Source organism: Eptatretus burgeri, chromosome 18, assembly GCF_056783735.1.
Source record: "Eptatretus burgeri isolate ZD-2024b chromosome 18, Ebu_testis_v1, whole genome shotgun sequence".
In the NCBI taxonomy this organism is placed as follows: Eukaryota; Metazoa; Chordata; class Myxini; order Myxiniformes; family Myxinidae; genus Eptatretus; species Eptatretus burgeri.
The window spans coordinates 36,645,950-36,665,985 of record NC_140978.1 but is presented as its reverse complement, the minus strand read 5'-3'; the positions used below and the strand labels follow the sequence as shown (position 1 = coordinate 36,665,985).

Sequence of the window (20,036 nt, the reverse complement as noted above, 5' to 3'; positions counted from 1 at the left end):
CGCTCCCGCAGAGGCGCAGGGCTCTCAGAGCCTTGCAACGAGTTCACGAGCCCAGTAGGAAGGGAGGAAATCCCCCCCTGGGAAATTGATTAATGGAATTATTTGAGGACATGGACAGACTTGTGAATGTGTAGAGGGGACGTCGCTTAGCTACGTAGGTTAAAAGGAACGTGCTGTAGTTTAAGGGACGACGTGGGAGCACGAGTTAGTTAGGGGAGGTAGTTAGGAGGATGGCAGAGTTCAGCGGTGAGTGTGTTGAAGAGTTGTTGGTGAGTTGTGGGGTAAGTACGTGTACATGTTGAGTGAGTGAGGCCAGCGGGTCTGTGTGTATGGAGCGAATGGGGAATGCATGGTGCGATGAGTGATTGGGGGAGGAGTGACTCCCGCCCAAGGGACCCCGGGGTCAGTGTAGAGTGAGTTAGCTGGGTTAGTCAAATTGAAAAATGGAGGTCGTTTTGTTGTTGGTGGGAAAGTAGGCTCGAGACCCATTTGGAGGGGTGCAGGAGCCCTGTTGACGGGCTTGGGAGCGTGGCTGCGAAAGGTGAGTATCGCTGAGAGGGTACCCCGGGCACCAGGCTAGTCGGCCGCGGTAGGCCAAGGGCCCATGGGGGGCCGGGATAGCGTAGTGGGCACGGGTGCGCCTGCTTGGTGCGGGGGCCCGGGGCGCCATTAGCCGCGTGGGCAGTGTTGTGGGCACGGGTGACCCTCGGAAAGGGGCCTGGGAGGCCGGCCTGCCACGTGTGCGTTTCAGGGGAGGTGCCATGGGGGGCACTCCCCGGTGTTAGGGAGCTGGTAGGCTCGGAGGCAGTGTAGTGCCCGGGGGTGCCATAGCGGGAGATTCGGCAGAGGGTCGTGCCTGCCAAAGGGAGCCACGTGTCCAAGCCAGGAGACCGTGTGAGGGCACGGAGAGAAAATTGGTGGGCGAGGCCCGAAATTGTGAGGACACCAACACAGGCGACGGGAATCTGGGTTGTTAGAACCAATAGTTTAAGCGAGAGGCGCTTGTTGAAAGCCCCGGGGTAGTTTAACAGTTAAATGGTTAGGGTAGATTAGGAAGTGTACCCCTGCACCATCCATCCCCTCGCTCTCGTTGTGGGCTGCTGGACCCACTTTGGTTATAGATCGCCGAACTCTGGGGAGGCCATTCTGAGGCTTGAGTTGGGCCTCGACACAGGACGTTAGCTCTCCCTTATTCCCCTCCGGGAAGGGAACGTAGGGGTTGGGAGTAGGCTAGGTGACAGGATAGGTTAGCCGAACAAAGACGATAAAGGGGGTTAGGGGACGATTTATAGAGGGAAAGTAAAAATAAAAAAATAAGTGGGGGCTAAATTGGTTTTTCACAAATTAAGGGAGTGGGTATGTACAGTGACAGGCAAAGGCGATAGGTGGGAGGGAGACAGGTAGGTAGGTCCGAGCCCGCCTTCCAAGTGGCCAGCACCACCGCACTCCCTCCACCAACCTCCACTGAACGGCAAAAGCTGGCCAACTTCATCGGTTGGCCGTGTTTTGCTTCAAGGCGGAGGCCGGCCAACTTCATCGGCAGCTGTTGTTTTGCTGCAAGGCCTGTGCCATCGGCTGGCCGTGTTTGCTTCAAGGCCTGTGCCGGCCACTTCATCTGCTGGCTGTTTTTCTTCAAGGCCTGTGCCGGCCAGTTCATCTGCCGGCTGTGTTTGCCTGCAGCGGCCTTCTTCTGCGGGCTGTGTTTGCCTGCTACCTTTGCCATGCCATGCCCACTGCCCACGTTCACCAGCCCCGTTCAATTTTGCTTTGCCCCCCCTGTTCATTTCCATGTGCGCCAGGATCCGCAAGGCAACAGTTTGCAAGCTGCGAGAACTGCCCTGTTGGCTGCTACAACACGGGCCTGCAGTGGCGGCCCGTGCACCGTGTTTGTGTCCATCCATCCATTCGTTGTGTTCATTGCGTGTGCCACTTGAGCTGGCACGGAGACTGCGTTGTGCAGCCCATGCACCGTTGTGGTTCACTGCGTTCAGTTCAAAAGGGAAGGCCTTGGACTGCGTGTGAGCAGCCAGCCACGTTCGCTGTCACCTGCATTGTTTTGAGCCAGAGACTGCATGCGAGCAGCCTGGCTCCCTGCTAACTGCTTTTCTTTTTGCAGAGCTCATTGATCCTGGGCCATGGTTTAGTGTAAAATTTGTAAGTTAAGGTTAAGATGTACTGTAAATATGAGTGCGCCCCCGGCATGTTTGTCTTAGCGCCGGCAATTTTATTTAAGTCGTCCGTGTGAGTGAGTTTGTTTAGGTAGTTACGCAGCCCTCAGGTTATTTATTTTGGGGACACGAATACCATGAATGTCGCACTCAGGGATCCGTAGGTAAAATGTACTAGGGGAAAACTACACATGATGGCACACAAAAATTTGACGACTCGGGACGAGTCTGTAAAAAGGGGAGGGGGTAGTGTTGTGGTTACCAAATTCGCAAACCACCATTCAGGTCCCTTAGGTGAGATATCTCGGTAAGTACATGTGTAGTTAGGCCCAAACCCGTTGTCTAGTGGGAATACATGTCATTTATGCGTGCTGCGACTCTTCAGGATAGCCGTTTTACTTTTGCTATCTTTATTTTGAACCAACCGCCATGATTACCACCACAACCACAACATCAACCACCCACCGTGGCGCCGCTTCACGTCACACCTCGCAACCGTCGCATCGCCACCGTTCTTGCGCCGCTTGTGGGTACCGGTGTTGGACTCGTGCAGGGCGCGCGCCGAACAGCGTGTACAAAACCACGGATTTTCCACTTCAAAAACGGATCAAAAACGACACACGCCCACTTTTGTTCCGTCCAATCGGTGAGCGAGGGGCGATTTGGCCCCGCCCCCAGGGCGTTGGAGGGCGATCGATATATGCAAATTTATGGATCAAAAGCATTCACGCCCACTTTTTCTCGGGCCAATGGGGAGCGAGGTGAAAGGTCGAAGGGAGGGGGTCAAAGATGAGAGAGCGAAGCCACGGGGCTGATATAAGCGACCGCGTTCGTCAGTCAAGTGGACAAGAGTTAAGACTTCGCGGGCGGTGGAGTTGGGAAGAAGATGCAAGAAGGAGTTGGTCGTCGTCGTGTGCGTTGGAGTCGGAGCAAAAGGGGACGGAGCTGTGGAGAGGCGGCGAGGGCAGACGAGGGGGTGCTCGCGTCGTGCAGGGAGCTGCACACCAGGGAGGCCGACGGCGCGACCTGGCCGAGGTGGAGACGCTCGTCACGGGACTCGAGGCAGAGTAGGAATCCTCTATACCCCGAGCATCAGCAACCCCCCTCCTGTTTCCCCCCGCGCTGAGATAGTGCGACCAAGGGGGCCCCTTTCCCACCCCCTACCAGACACTGCCCGCGAGGCCCGCGGAGTTGAGGCACCATCGCCGCTCCGCGTCTCATCACCAGACGGGTAGGCCCGACCCGGTCTCGGCCTCAGGCCCGCCTCATCTTTGAGGGTGTTCTTTTCCTTGGTTTTGGATATGTGTTGTCGGCGCCGTCTGTGAAGTAAAATTGTATAAGTGTTGCCGTGTGCTCGCGTAATCGGTATTAGATCTGCATTGTCGCATTTGCTTTTTGTGTAAAAATTGCATTGTGTTTCTCTTCTTTTCTATGTGCTTTTGGTGGAATTGAATATGTGTGCTTTCCGTTCGGCGTGAATAAATGTGCTTTGTGTTGAACTGTTTCCCGCTTCGCTTCGTCATTTCTTTCATTGAATCCTCATCTTGCTTCACGTAAAGGGTTGGTAGTGGGCTGAATACGCCCGATAATTAATCGAACCGCCGAGGTCGACGAATAACACCGCTCGGTTATCCCGATAGTACGGAACGGGTCGCTTAAGTGGCCCGTGTCCGAAGTCGACCTGCGGCGAGGTGCGATCGCCCGGTCTACCCTCCGTGTGGGTACTTAGGTAGGTCGAATTTGGCGAGCAACCCTATCCCACGCGGGGGCTGATTGGCTCGATCGCGGTGAGACCGAAAGGTCCACCCGTGACTGGTTCCCGGCGTTAGTCCGAGAGGGTCACGACTGGATTGTCCGTCCGGTGGGCGACGTGCCGCGATTCGAGTTACGTGGCCGTCAGCACGCCGGCGGGCGCGAATCCGCAACAATATATATATATATATATATTGTCCTTGACCTGGCATGTATACTGTTTGGATCGGAAACTTTTAACACAGGAATGTGGACGTGAACGTCCAACTTCCAGATTCGTACTTTACTTTCTGTGACGAGTGCATATAATTACCGAAAGGGACTGAACTGGACCATGTCTAATCACCGAAAGGAATGGAAAGTAATTTTAATGGATCGAGAGGAACAAGTTCATAGTCTTACATAATTATTTTGCAGTCTTGTTTGATGTTCGCCATGTGTCCATAACATAACCCAAATAATCTGGAAGACATTTTTTTCTTTCTGTTCATACTTGCTTATCTATATATTAATACTGAAGGACCAATTTTGTGCTCCTCCTCGCGGTCGCGTCACGTTTTTCTCGGTACTGTGACCTGGACTGAAAGAAACTTCGTACCTGTAAGAGTGCATTGCACATAGTGGCAATAGTCAACCTTCAACTCTGAAGCAGAATAAACAATTTTCGTTTCACATTCGTTCACATGGCGACGTGTGGCGTCGCCGCTGAGAGGCGTAAGGACGTCATGACATCATCGGTCATTCGCTGACGTCATTACGTCTGTCGTCGACAGACCGTCACCGCTGAGAGGTGTAATTCCAATCCTCGAAAATAGCGTCTGCAATGTAAAACCCTCTTCTGCACATGCTGACTACCTCAGAATGTGAATTTGACACAAAAAATGTAGCAAGAAACATTGTATCTTCTATATATTAATACTGAAGGACCAATTTTGTGCAACTCCTCGCGGTCGCGTCACGTTTTTCTCGGTACTGTGACCTGAGAAGTTTTGACACAGTGTTTGTTTCTTCAAAGTAGACACGTGCACAAATCAGGGGACTTCTTCAAAAGGAGTAGTGTGCACCAACAATGTCGTGTACAAGGACGTTTTGTAGGCCTCATTAGGTAAGGCCATGGAGTATATCGACTGGGATCCGGCTCTTACAAGAGCCGCCACTGGTTGTCATATTGCGCTCATGGAACGGAATCCGTCTGTGACGGTGTTTCGGCTAGTCATTAATAATCTGTACCTGTAGTATGTGCCCTCTGCTTGTATCTTTCTCATTATTCGATCAGAGGAAACTAATTTTGAAAATGTTCATAGAACAATTCTACTGACGTGATGAGTTTTGAAATGGGTCACATGACTCCTGTATTTTCAATTAAGGTGCCTAGATTTTGCAACACTTATAACCAATGATACAGAAAAAGTTTCTCTTTTAGACCGACTCCTGCAAACACGAAATCTGTCATGGCATACACTTAAACCTGAAGAAGTTCTCGTTACCTCTGCCACCAAAGCTGAAGGAGGTTATGTTTTCACCCCTTTCTGTGTCTGTTTGTTTGTTAATTGCCGGAATCCTTTGGATTTCGGCAATTATGTTGGTCGGTTGTGTGTGTCATTCTGTGTGTCTGTCTGTCTGTCTGTTTGTTTGTGTGTTTGTTTACCCTGTAGCAGCCACACCGTTTCAGCGATCATGACCAAACTGGGTACAGATGTCGGCCATGGTCCAACTGAGACACATCGTTTTTGGTGAATCTAGGTCAAAGGTCAAGGTAAAGGTCACCGAAAAACCGAAATTCTTATTTTCGCAATAACGTCCGCTAAAATGGTCGTATCGACTTCAAGCCAAATCCAAAATGTGCATCTTCCAATACTGCATCCAACCATATGTCTCATTGGGGTGTCACACCAACACCCTTCTTAGCGGTCGGGGGGTCGAATGTTGGGGGGGTGGGGGTCGGGTCAAAACTTTCAAATTGCGATAAAAATGCCATTTCAAGTCCGATTGACTTCCAAGTTATGATCATGACCAAACTAAGTGCTATAACTCATTAAACAGTAGCACTATTGACTTATAAGAACCAATTTGATTTCCAGGTTTTTGTTTTTTCAGAGATCATGGAGATATGACAAAGTTATTCCGGCAATTCCTTGCTCAACGAGCAATTTTATTTGTTTGTTTGTGTGCAGGATATCTCAAAAAGTTGTGGACGGATCCAGATGAAATTTTGTGGGCAGGTTTGGTGTGTGACAAGGACAAACTGATTAGATTTTGGTGTAGATCTGGATCTGGATCCGGATCCGACTACTATAATTTTTAAGTGATTCTTCACCATTGAGAGACAGGGCTAAACCGATATATAACACGATATTACAAAAAGTTGTGCACGGATTCGGACCAAACTTGGTGACACGTTGGGTGTGTGGCAAGGACGAATTGATTCAGTTTTAGTGAAGACCTGAATCCATATTTGTATATGAGGTTTTATTAATTTTTAAAGTGATTCTTCACCATTGAGAGATGTGGCTAAAAACAATATAGTACTGTATAGCATGTATTGGGCTGTATTGTATTGGGCCAAAATGTATTGGGCTCAATATTTTCTCACAGATTTGGCATTCTGTGGCAGAGGTACATGCTCTACCGAGTGCCCTTCTAGTTTCACGAATGAAACACCACCTGACGTTAAATCTGCCCTTCTGATTTGTTTCAAAATTGCTAGTTGGTACTTTATTTTGGCTTGCTTCGTTTTTATACTACTTTCTGAACAATGGATAATATCAACTGTATTGTCCAAAAATATATTGTTCCTGCCCGGGGTTCGGGGCTCGCCATGAGGGGAAGCACTCGGGTCCCTCCCGAATGCCCAGTCATGAGGCAGCCGGGCACAGATAACACAGGCGTGTTGTGAAGCAACCATGAATGCCAATTGGTACCACCAATCCTGGCATGGTAACACTACTTCGTGTGTTACCATTTCGGGTAGATTGACCGCACCAAGCAAGTTTCGTGCCCACGATGCGTACTTGTGTTCACTTTCCATATCAGGTGCAGCCAAGCGGAGCTGCCAAGTATGCATTGGCTAACAGAGCAAATCACGTGTCGTATAACTTCCCATTGTACTATACTTGTACACTGTGCCGGACCAATGAAGGAAAGGACAACCGAGACAGTTTGGGAATGATAACAAACAATGATTTATTACGAAAACACAAGCAATCAATTAAAAGTAAGTATTTACAGGTAAAAAAGCAAAAGGCACATAAGAGCAGATTTACCAAACATGTATTCTTTCTGGTACAATCTTACTTGCACAAGAGACTGGGCCATCATTCAATCAGGGGAGGAGAAGACAACAAGAAGAACTTGAGAAGAGAAGTAAAGAAAAGTAAGGAGAAAATAAAAGTAGGTACTTTTCTTTTCTCCCTCACCTCACACAGCCGAACGGGCCTGTGCCATTTTCCAAATATGCAAGAGAATGCAGTGGAAAGGATGTAGGGCAGTAGTGATGCGTCTCGATGGGACATGCAGCCACATCTCTGAGGTGTCCAGACTCAGCAGGCAAGTTCTCTCCGGTGTGCAAGATATGTGACTCGCTCTCCTCTGCCTCGGCCTCTTCCTCCTCAGGATGTCACTTTCTCTCATCTCTGAGCCTTCTGCTCCTCGCAGACCAAGCTTTCAGGACAAGGACAAGCTTCGAGATACTTTCTGCTTCGAGGACAGGGGTTTTCCCACAAGGATGAGAACCAGCTCTGAGCTCCTTTCTTCCTACAGGACATCACTTTTCTCTCATCTCGTCCCTTGCACTCACATCTTCTTCTCCTTCACATCGTTTTCTCTCCCTCTCGGCTTGTGCAAGCCTCCTCCTCATTGGTTCACATTCCATGTGGGCGGGTCCACGATGCAGCTTGTGGGAAATGCTGTGTCATTCTGTGGGAACCCTCAACGCAGCTCCTGCCCCTCCCTTCACACACCCAAGGCTGCGAGGAGAGCCCCCGCTCCCTCCCTCATGCTCAAGCGTTCATTGTACAGTACTGCGCTGTACCAAGCCTGTGAGATGTGCCGCACTTCACCATGCACGGGAAAAGTGGCACACCTTGTGCCACGAACATGCATGTGAGAATGGACACAGTCCTATGCAGTGAAGGTAATCCGATCGGCCCGAAGGATTAATGTCCATAGATGGACCGAATGTGCCCAATAAAACAATGCACAAATGGAGTGAAAATGGAGAGGGACGCCGCCGGACCGAGGGACGACCGAACGGCCGTGGTGCCGAAGGTAAGACCAATGGGGTGAAGAAGGAATTGTTGAAAGGAGCAGGGGGGGGGTGGGGTGAATGGACTGATGGGGTAAATGAGGGATATAAAGTCGCAGAGGGGGAGAGAACAGACCGAAGGGGGTTGAAAGGAGCAGAGGGTTTGGAACGGACTGATGGGGTGGAGGAGTGAGGAATGAAAGAAGCAGGGGGTGGGGGGAAGACATCACACAGGGAAAATATGAACTAATCAATGCATTCCACCCGAACAGCCCTGAGACAAGGAGTCTCGGACAGTCTATACACATAGACTAATGAAATAACTAATCCTCTGGTCTCTTACTTGTCCATGCATGCTCTCCCCCTGGGGTAAGTTTCCAAAACCATATCAATATATACTGTATTCCCAAAGGGCCCCTCTTAACTGGGATGGTGACTATGAACCCATGTTCCACAATAGCACTTGCTGTAAAAGTCCTAACGAAGAGGGGAACTTGCCATGCATGCACCCTGTTTCAGACTCCATTGCAGTTAATAAAGTGTGTGAGCTGCAGCCATGAAGGAAGATATTGAAGTCAAAGTGAAACTTTTGCCTTCGTTGCAGAAGCCATAGAACCTCAACGACTCAATGCAATGTTAGCTCCCATACCACAAACGATGTTGAAGTTAAAGTGTGGCAGCTGACACTACATTTGGTTGTGGGTGTTCCTGTGACTACAACTAAGCTGGAAGGTGTGTGTGTGTGTGTGTGTGTGTGTGTGTGTGTGTGTGTGTGTGTGTGTGTGTGTGTGTGTGTGTGTGTACTGTATGTGGTATGCCATTTATTGTTATCTCCATAATTTGGGTTTCAGAAGGTGGAACAGAGTCCTCCCAGGAACCGAAGTATCCATCTTCGATTTGGTGAAGGATCGTGGTTCATGGGCTAAGTTGTGAAGTTGTGTTGTTCTCCGAGTTTTGTTCTGCGGGTTCTTTTCAGGGTCGTCACTGAGCGCTGGACAGCCTCCAATTGTCGTTTTGTTTGTGGTAATGTTCCCAGGGATGGTTTGTATGATATTTGTGAGGTTCGTTATCATTCCTGTTGCTCCATTTATCACTGGTTTAATTCTGGTGATCATCAGCTTCCAGGATATTTTCACTTCATTCTTGAGTTCTTGATATTAGGAAATTTTCTTGATTTCCACATTATGCAGACCAAAATCACTGGGTACTGAAACCTCAATTAGGAATGCCTTCTTTTCCTTTTTGTATCTGAGTACTTTGTCCGGTTGCAGTGCTTTATTTTCTATGTTCACACTGGATGGGATCATCAGGTCATACATGAGCAACATGTCCTTGTTTTCAGTGATTGCTTTTGGTTCTTGTTTCCATGACGTTTGTGGAACTGGGATATTGAAATTTCTGCAGATGTGCCAGTGGATTACAAAACATACTGCACCTTATTGTGCCTTTGTCTGTACGCTGTTCTGACATAAGTTTTTTACATCCCAAAATGAAGTGGCTCGTGCTTTCTGTTTCTATCTTGCAAAAACTACACTTTTCACGAGATTTCTGTTGGTATTTCATCTTGTATTTTTCTTTTGTCTTTTTTGCAATTGTTGGGGCTGCATTTGTTGCTATTTGAGTTTGGTGCATGACATCTTCTATTCACAAATGGTTTGGAAATTTTTTACAAGGTGAGTGAGAGATATCTTTTCTGGTTTGTTGTGTTCATGCTTGTGTACAAATTGTATTCAGAGTCTGAATTTTTCACATATTCTGCTAATCCTACAGTTGTGTTGTTCTGAGGTGTTGTCCACAAGACGTTGGTGTTGAGGTGTCGTCCACCAGATGGCGGTCTCCTTGGGTTAACCTGAGGGGGTCCATTCGGGTGGGTGCCTGAAATGTCCTATCCCTAAGAGAGGATGATCACCTGTCTCTGTTATCGTCTGAGCTCAAGCGTTTGAACATTATTGTAGCATTCTCTGAGTTTTGGAGACCAGATAGTGGCGAGACAATGGCGGGTGGTTACACCTACTATTGGTCTGGTCGCTCTGATGGTTGCCATGCCCAAGAAGTTGCTGTAGTTGTTTCCATTTAGCTGACTCCAATGATAATTAATTGAGGTAGCAACGGTCAATGAGCGTATTATGTGACTCAGGATTCGTCACTCCTTGGGTGTCGTTTCCCTGGTCTCTGTATATGCTCCAACTGAGGCGAGTGATCTCAACATGAAGGACGCATTCTATGCCACGCTTGAGTCTGTGGTTGATCAGTGCCAGAGACAAGATACTCTTCGAGACTTAGGATTTCACTGCATCGACTGGAACTGATGGGGTTGGTTATGAGACATGTGTTGGTTGCCATGGGTCTGGAATTATGAACCAGAATAGCACTAAGACTTTGCAAGAAGTCATGGGCTTAGGGTGGCTGGTTCATGGTTTCAGTACCCACAGCCTTATGGCTGGAAATGGTATTCCAACACTGATGGTGTGGCAAAGGAGATTGACTATGTGCACGTTGATGGTCACTGGAGGATGATCCAGAACTGCAGGGTCCACTGGAGTGCTGAGTTCTTCAACACTGACCACAGACTTGTGATAGCAACCCTGAAGTTGTAGCTGTAATCTGGGAGAATGGGACCATCCCAGCCTAGGCTGGATGTTGGCAAGCTCAAGGACGAGAGGGTAGCTGAGGAGTTTGCGAACAGGTTGAGTGGGGATTTGGGGGGTCTAGTTGCTTTGAGGAATCCTGAAGAGTTGTGGAGTGCCTTAAGACCACCATTCTTGATTTTGCCGGTGGATGTCTTGGAACTCACTGTTGGGCGAAGAAGAATTTTGTCTCTCAAGGGCCACTGGATACCATTGACCAGAGTCGCAGGGCCAGGCTCAATGGCAGAGCTGAACTGTTCAGGGAGCTGATGCATAAAACTGTATGTGTGCTGAGGGTGGACAAGGAGGCCTGTGTGCGATGAATCAGTGAGGAGAGAGAGCATCGCCTGTGGTCAAGTGATTCTGGTCCTGCTTACAGGAGAATTCACACATTGCGTTCCTCCAAGCCCATAGCCCATACCTTGGTGTACTGCAGTTAGAGCAGAGGGTGGTGGGCTCTTGACGGAGGAGTCAGAAGTGAAGGTCCACTGGGCCGGTTGCTTTGAGCAGCTGTACCAGTCTGATCCACCAGCTGTTGAGTTGGATGTCAGGCGTGTTACTATTCCGACTGCTAACCCTCCATCCATCCATCTATCCATCCATTGAGACCATACTCTGTGCAGAGCGTTGGTGCTGCTCAAGGAGACTCCTTGGCTATTGGGCACAATCCTGGATAGGTCGCCACACTGACACATGATATCAGCAAGCTGGTACTCATTTTGTCAACCTCGGAAGGATGACAGGCAGAGTCAACCCCACCTGGTATTAATTCAACGTCTGAGTGGGATTTGAACTCAGGATCCTCAGATCCCAAGCCCACGACCTGAACCATTAAGCCAACACCAGGCATATATATATATATATATATATATATATATATATATATATATATATATATATATATATATATATATATATATATATATATATATATATATATATATATATATATATATAGTTATAGATTTCCGCCGGTTCGGCGTGCGCACGACCTTTTCAGCCCAATCCAGGCCGCGCGTCCACCGAATGCGACAATCTAGTCGGAGCTTCCGGACAAACGCCGAAACCCAGCTTCGGGTGTTTTTAATACACCATAAACCAGCCAACTATTCTGTCCACGCGCTACAGGGTCAATCGCCGAATTATCGATATACCTAACTATTTGTGCGGATAGAAATGCCAGAGTTTATACCTTGACGGGGCCTGCACGAAAACGAGCCGCTTAAGCGGATCATTCCGTATGCGAATGCCGAGCGGTTTTAATTCGCCAGATCCCGTCGGACCAGATTATTTTTATCGGCTTTGTAATCAGCCAGCTAATTTCCCGAACGCATCATGGCAGTAAATGGACAAAGTGACACAACGAGTGGGTTGACATTCAAACAATATGGTGTTTATTTTCACCCAGCACGTATGCAGTCAATGGGGGAATAGGGGAGAAGACACGAGCAAAAGCCTACAGCCAATGTCTATTATGCAATGTACATACAGGCACTTAACAACAATTCTACTTAAGGAGAAGGCGCCACAGATTTTCATGCAAAACCCAAGAAAGAAAGAACTGGGCTCGTGAGCCTTTAATGTACTCAGGGCCGGGATGACCGGAACAGGCCCTGAGAGACCGGGTCGGCTACCTGGCCACCCTCGTGGTGACTCAATAGGTCCTTTTTATCGGCGACCCCTGGTGTCTCCATTCAGCCCGGTGCGTCGCGAACGCGCCAGTCGCTTGGGTGGCTTGATGAGCAGCTTGTCCGGTTATCCTCGATCGTCCGGCCTTCACTGCGGCCTGGCCTAGCCGACGATGCACTGGAGGAGCGAACGAGTCTCGATCCCGGCTTCCTGCTGGCGAACCTACCAGTGAACGAACTCCACTGCTCTCGCCAGCTCCCACAGGCTCTCCAACCCTTCCACTTCGAACTCCAACGGCTCAACTCCTGCCGGTGGCTCGGTGTCTCTCCAACGGCACTCAACTAACCGCTCTCCAACCCAGCCAACAACACCCCTTTTCGGCGAGCGAATGCAGCCCTTTATAGCCCCAAGGGGAGGGGCCGCGGTGGGCTTTGCCACCCGAAATCAGCGCCCTCCCCATTTTCACCTTTGAACCTTCACCCAGGCTGGATCTGCCCCTCTCACTTCTGATTGGCCAGCTGATTCAGAGGGTAAGGCCTTTCTGCTCCGTTTTGCAAGTCATGCTTGCACGCGGACATGGTTGAAATCACCAGCTACGCGCGGACGTGGTTGAAATCACCGGCTTTACGTGGACATGGTTGAAATCGCTCTTCCGCTCCAACGAGGATATGGCTGGATTGTGTCGCTGTTTGTTGGTCAGAAGATGGCAGTGTTGTGGAGATGCTGGCGTCGTTAAGATGTTTGTGGAGAAGATGGCGAGGAGAAGACGGTGAGGAGAAGATGGTGAGGAGAAAATGGTGAGGACATGTTCGTTTAAAATAAAAGACAGAAAGGAATAACGGCTAACTCAAAGATGCACAGCCCGGCACACGAATAAATCCCTTTATATATCGGTGGGGAATTCTAACCGTGAACACACACACTTATCGAAATAACTGACCTCTGGGGAACCTGACTGGTGTTCTGTGAATTTCCACAACCGTAACTATATATATATATATATATATATATATATATATATATATATATATATATATATATATATATATATATATATATATATATATATATATATATGCCTGGTGTTGGTGTAGTGGTTAGGGTAGCGGCTTGGGATCCTATTGGGCTATTGTTTCTCGACAACGACAATTGTTTCTCGTCTAGTCCTGAGTTCAAGCCCCGTTGACCACTTGAATTAATACACACCAGGAGGTTGACTCAGCCTGTCATCCTTCCGAGGTCGGCGAAGTGAGTACCGGTGTACTGGGCCGGTGTATGCCCCGGTTAAAATAGGTGTACCATATCCCTGTGGCGTAAGAGGCGACCAGGGTTGCGTCAGGAAGGGCAGCCGGCGTAAAACTTGTGCCAAATCATTATGCGGATCATAACGGAAGATCCGCTGTGGCCACCCCTAATGGGAGCAGCCGAAAGAAGAAGATATATATATATATATATATATATATATATATATATATATATATATATATATATATATATATATATATATATATATATATATATATATATGTGTGTGTGTGTGTGTGTGTGTGTGTGTAGCCTGGTGTTGGCTTAGTGGTTAGGGTGGCGGCTTGGGATCCCAGGATCCTGAGTTCAAGCCCTATTGGCTGCTGAATTAACACCAGGGGGTTGACTCAGCCTGTCATCCATCTGAGGTCGGCGAAGTGAGTACCAGTGTACTGGTCCCGGTGTATGCCCCGGTTAGAATAGGTGTACCATATCCCTGTGTGTTGTAAGAGGCGACCAGGGTTGGCGTCAGGAAGGGCATCCGGCCATAAAATACATTGCCTCAAGAAAAAGCCTAACCCCTGCACAGCAGGGAAAAATGGCTGTAAAAACGGTCATATATGTGTGTGTGTGTGTGTGTGTGCGTGTGTGTGTGCGTGTGTGTGTGTGTGTGTGTGTGTGTGTGTGTGTGTGTGTGTGTGTGTGTGTGTGTATATTGTTAAGAATTCGCGCCCGCCGGCGTGCGGACGGCCACGTAACTCGGATCGCGGCACGTCGCCCACCGGACGGACAATTCAGTCATGACCCTCAAGGAACAATGCCGGGAGCTCGTCACGGGTGGGGGTTTAACCCCACCACGACCGTGCCAATTGCCCACCCGCGCAGGATAGGGTTGCTCGCCAAATTCGATCTTCCTAAGTACCTGCGCGGATGGTCGACCGGGCGATCGTACCACGCCACAGGCCGACTCCGGACACGAACTGCTTAAGCGGTCCATTCTGTGCTACAGTGATAACCGAGCGGAGTTATCGTCGGCCTCGACGGTTCCGATTAATTACCGGGCGTATTAAGCCCACTACGAACCCTTTACATGAAGCAGGATGGAGGGTCAATAAAGAAAAGACGAAGCGAAACGGGAAAACAGGTCACACAAAGCACATTTATTTCCCGGCACATGGAAAGCACACATATACAGCCAAACAGTCAAAATGCACATATAGCAACCAAAACAAAAGCAACAACGACGCAGAGTTACTACCGACTACGCGCACACTTATACAGTTCTACTTTACAGACGGCGCCAACACACATTTACTCAAAAGCAAAGGAAAGAAGCCACCCTCATAGACCAAGGGGGCAGACAGGCCTGTAGGCCAATTGTGCGCGTGACCTGGAGGAGCGGCCAGGTCCGTGAGACCGGGGGGGGGGGTCCTACCCGCGTCCTCGTGACGCGTTGGCGGGTGAGCCGCAGATGTGGCCGCGTGGCTGTGCCCCAACTCCGTGCTTGTTGGCACGACGATTGGAGTGGGGTGGGAACGGGGCCCCCTTTTTGCACTATCTCAGCACGGGGGGAAAGGGGGGAATTGTTGATGCCCTGGGGGAGGAGAATGGCTGGCTGGCTTGGGACCTGCAATGAGCGATCCCACACCGCGACCTCGTCGCCGACCGCCGTCCTTCTTGCCTCGGACCCGAGCTCCTTTGCCTCTTCCCGCAACTCTTCTCAGCCGACTGCAGAACCCAACTCTCTGCCACACCGATGACTTCACCACCCGACTCGACTGACTTCATTCGCCTTACGCTCGCCTTCTTATAGGCCAGCAGGAGCAGCTAATATGCAAATATCCGGATCAGGATGACCTCGGGGGCGGAGCCACGCTCGCCCATTGGTCGGAGGAAAGGGGGCGTGAATCTCCCCTGATCCTAGAATTTGCATATATCAATTTCACACAGACGCACCTGGAGGCGGGGCCAAGCTGCCCGCGCTTGCTAATTGGACGGAGGAAAAGTGGGGGTGTAGCGTTCTTGATCCGAATTTTCCCTCGGAAAGGCCGCTATTTGCGCTCACGGCTCGGTGCGTTCGGCACTAATCGCCGAACAGGCCCGAGACAGCCCGACGCCCAGTGTTCACAGGTGGTGCAGGAATGGCCGTAGAAGGAGAGAGGTGAAGGTGGTGGAGGGTTTTCGGTGGTGGTTTGATGGTTATGGTGCCGTTTGGGAATGGCGGTGATGCGATGATGTGGGAGCGAGTTGTGAAGGTAAAGGTCGTGGCTGTTGGCGTTGTTGTTGTCCGAGGGTTGGAGCGTGGTTGCAGTTGGTGACGATGGCTGGCGTGGTGGTTGTTGTGTGATGGCGGTTGAGACGTGGTTGGTTCAAAATAAAGATAGAACAGAAAAAATGGCTATCTCAAAGCGTCGCAGCCCGGATGAATCACAAAAATTTCCTCTATACAACGGGTTTGGGGCTAATTACACATGTACTTCGAGATATCTCACCTACGGGCCCTGAATGGTGGTTTGCGAATTTCCACAGCCGTAACAATATGCATGTGTATATATATATACATATATGTATGTATGTATATGTATATATATGTATATATATATGTATATATGTATATATGTATGTATATATGTGTATATATATGTATGTATATATATGTATATATGTATGTATATGTATATATGTGTATATATGTATATTTATGTATATGTATGTAAATATATATATATATATATATATATGTAAATATATATATATATATATATATGTAAATATATATGTATATATATATATATATATATATATATATGTATGTAAATATATATATATATATATATATGTAAATATATATATATATATATATATATATATATATATATATATATATATATATATATATATATATATATATATATATATATATATATATATATATATATATATATATATATATATATATATATATATATATATATATATATATATATATATATATATATATATATATATATATATATATATATATATATATATATATATATATATATATATATATATATATATATATATATATATATATATATATATATATATATATATATATATATACTAGTACGTGCCCGTTCGTGTGTTGCCGTTCGTGCAAAAAAAAAGAAGAAGAAAAAAAGAATTGTGATGTCAATCGTGATGTCGTAGCACCGTGTTCTGTCATTGGTTTGGTAAATAAATGGCCATAACTTGGGAACCACTTGTCCGATTAATATCAAACCTTGAAAAGGCACATCCACAGGACCCCAGCAATATACCTGGCAAGTTTCAATTAGATTGGACTAGTGGTTGTCGAGAAACAGCGGTCGCAGACACACACACACACACACACACACACACACACACACACACACACACACACACACACACACACACACACACACACACACACACACACACACACACACACACACACACACACACACTGCTGGAATCTATCTATAATTCCATATATATTATATATATATATATATATATATATATATATATATATATATATATATATATATATATATATATATATATATATATATATATATATATATATATATATATATTTATATATATATACTGTACATACAAAACAGGTTTAATGACACATTGCACGACTTCACCGTTTCTCTTTGGCCAATAGGAATACTCTCTGGAGAAGGCGATGTCATCAATGTTGGAGGTTTGGGATTCTGTCGTGTTCATCACCTTGCCATACAGAGATACCGACGTGTCCATTCTCTCATCTGTTGATGACATACAAGGCACTCTGGATGACCAGATCGTCAAAATGCAGACTATGCGTGGTTCCTTGTACATCAAGCCCTTTGAGAAAGAAATAAAGGTGTGATATTTGCTTTTCATTTTGTTGATTTTGTATTTTCACATGTTTCTGAATTTGCATTTGTCTATTTATCAAGTTTGATTATGTGACATATTATATATTTTGTGGTGTGTTTTGTTATTGTATTGACAGTGGTAGGGTTAATTTAACAGTGGTCAACATCACGAGTCGTGTGGCTTGGAGCTAAAGTATGTAAAACCTCTGTGCAAAGCCTAACTCATTGTGGAACCGTTACTGGTGTGCGTTTGGTTCCCATGGCTCAGTGGAAATTTCCACTCCTTGTGTTAAAACGGTGACCTTTTCAGAGTTAAGTCCACCATTGAAGTGTTCATGATTTGTTGTGAGTGCTGTGACTTTTGTCAAGTGTATGGACATAACCACCACATCACATATTTACATACACGATATCGGTGTTCAAGAATTGTTGGGGGCCCTCTGATTCTCTGTCAAAGTATCGGCTCAACCACCTTGCACATGCTATCACACTTCAAGCAAATTGTTTGGTGACCTGGACCTTTGCAGTTTGGAGGTTCTATTTTCGACTCAATGGTGTTATGGTTAGAGCATCCGCTCTGAGTCAGGGAGGTTGGTGGTTCGAATCCTGGCCGAGTCATACCAAACACTTTAGAAATGGTATGTGCTGCTTGGTGCTCAGCGTTTAAAAACAATAGAGCAGGGACAAATAACCAAAGGTTGGCAACCGTTTTGCAGGCTTGTTGGGCCTAAAGGCCTCCCACTGCATTGAAGTTGCTTGAAAGGGAGCTCCTATTTATTCTACTTTTAAAACATGGGACCATTTGTTTGTTGCGTATGCAAGTATGGTGGATATTATATCCCTTCAACACCCCTCCCCCCCCACCCAATACTCTCCCCAGGCACAAAGTGTGTTGTCGTCGTTTTAACAACAGGTTGTAGCACTCTGCTGAGACCCTTTGATCCCCTTATCAACTCCATGTTTGTGACCAAAACTGTTGTTCGTTTTTTTTAATGGTGAGGACCTCCTCTTCAATGTTATATGTCTCCAAAAATCATAATCTACTTAAAATGCCTTGCAGTGTAATCCATGTAAGCTGTTCACATATTTACACGTCAGGAATGGGAAGAACGGCTCCTACACATGCAGGAAAGTTTGGACGAGTGGCTCAAGGTCCAGGCGCAGTGGCTCTACCTTGAGCCCATATTCTGCTCACAGGACATCATGCAGCAGATGCCCGAGGAAGGACGCCTCTTCAAGACGGTCGACGGCCATTGGACAGACATCATGAAGTTTTGTATGAAGGACCCGAGGGTCAGTGGAACTTGATGTACTGTATTTGTGACAATCATTGTCGGTTATGTTTTTGGCAAATGCATGACATGTGAGTGAGGTCGCTAATATTTTATAATGGTTATTGTTCCAGGTCCTCGCAGCCACATCCATGGTGGGCCTTTATGAAAAACTGCAAAATTGTAACAAGCTGCTTGATACCATCATGAAGGGCCTGAATGCTTATTTAGAAAAAAAACGGCTCTTCTTTCCCAGGTGAACCTTTGATCATTTACACTGTTATTGGCAGGGGGCACTTTTGTGTCTTTCATTGTGTGTGTGTGTGTGTGTGTGTGTGTGTGTGTGTGTGTGTGTGTGTGTGTGTGTGTGTGTGTGTGTGTGTGTGTGTGTTCGACATCCACGAGTTATAATATATGGATGTTATGGGCATCAAAAATTCACTGAAAGTCTTCAATAGTATTTTCTACTCTTATAACAACATTCACTGTTATTAACAGAGTTTTTTTTTTTTGAGAATAAACCAAGGTTGTCATTTAGCAAGATGATCAGAATCTTCAAAAACCTGTGATCACAACTCAAAATTAAATTTAGCATAAGCATTTAACTAAATTTAAATTTAACATTAGTTAAAGTAAATTTAACTAATATGAAGTCAGTGTTGTCATGAAGCTAATCTTCACATGTACAACTCAAACCTAAATGATGACTCATTAACATATGGTGTCCCTCTTTACACATCCATAATGCTAAAAGGCCACTATTTGTCTTGCAGAATACAGATCTGTGAAGATTAAGCGTAAGTTTAAAACAAAATGGCTAAAATTTCAGTTAAAGATGAACACAGAATTGATTTTCTGCATAAAGAAGGAACAACACTGAGTGAAATAACTGTCATCGCTTCATTTTCAAGGTGTGGTATCTGAAGCACAATCAAAAGTACAGTGGAACACCATCTGTAATTTTCAAACTCAGGACTGGAAGACTAAAAAAACTGTCTAAACAAGGATGAGCAACACATGAAGATAATATCCTTGAAGGGGAACCCAAACGCTCTGACCACCTCGATGCGAATCTATCCTTTGGTACTCTACAAGATAGACAATATGATGTGTCTTTTTCCAATTTCCTAATTATAAAGGAAGTAATTTTGCGATTAAAAGTTGGAATCTTCTACTTCTTCAGATTCGCCGTGATGTTGTTTCAGGAAGTCGACAATCGTATC

General features: G+C 46.5%; 1 protein-coding gene across 4 annotated transcripts in view; it reads left to right on the top strand.

The window, feature by feature from the left end:
* Window positions 1-20,036, top strand: part of DNAH12 (dynein axonemal heavy chain 12) — a 323,986-nt gene that overhangs the window by 100,430 nt on the left and 203,520 nt on the right. For all 4 annotated transcript variants that reach the window (XM_085863781.1, XM_085863779.1, XM_085863780.1 and 1 more), the window contains exons 18-20: window positions 17,347-17,547; window positions 18,641-18,835; window positions 18,948-19,069. In XM_085863781.1, the coding sequence (XP_085719907.1) occupies window positions 17,347-17,547; window positions 18,641-18,835; window positions 18,948-19,069 (518 nt within the window). The remainder of the gene's footprint in view (window positions 1-17,346; window positions 17,548-18,640; window positions 18,836-18,947; window positions 19,070-20,036) is intronic.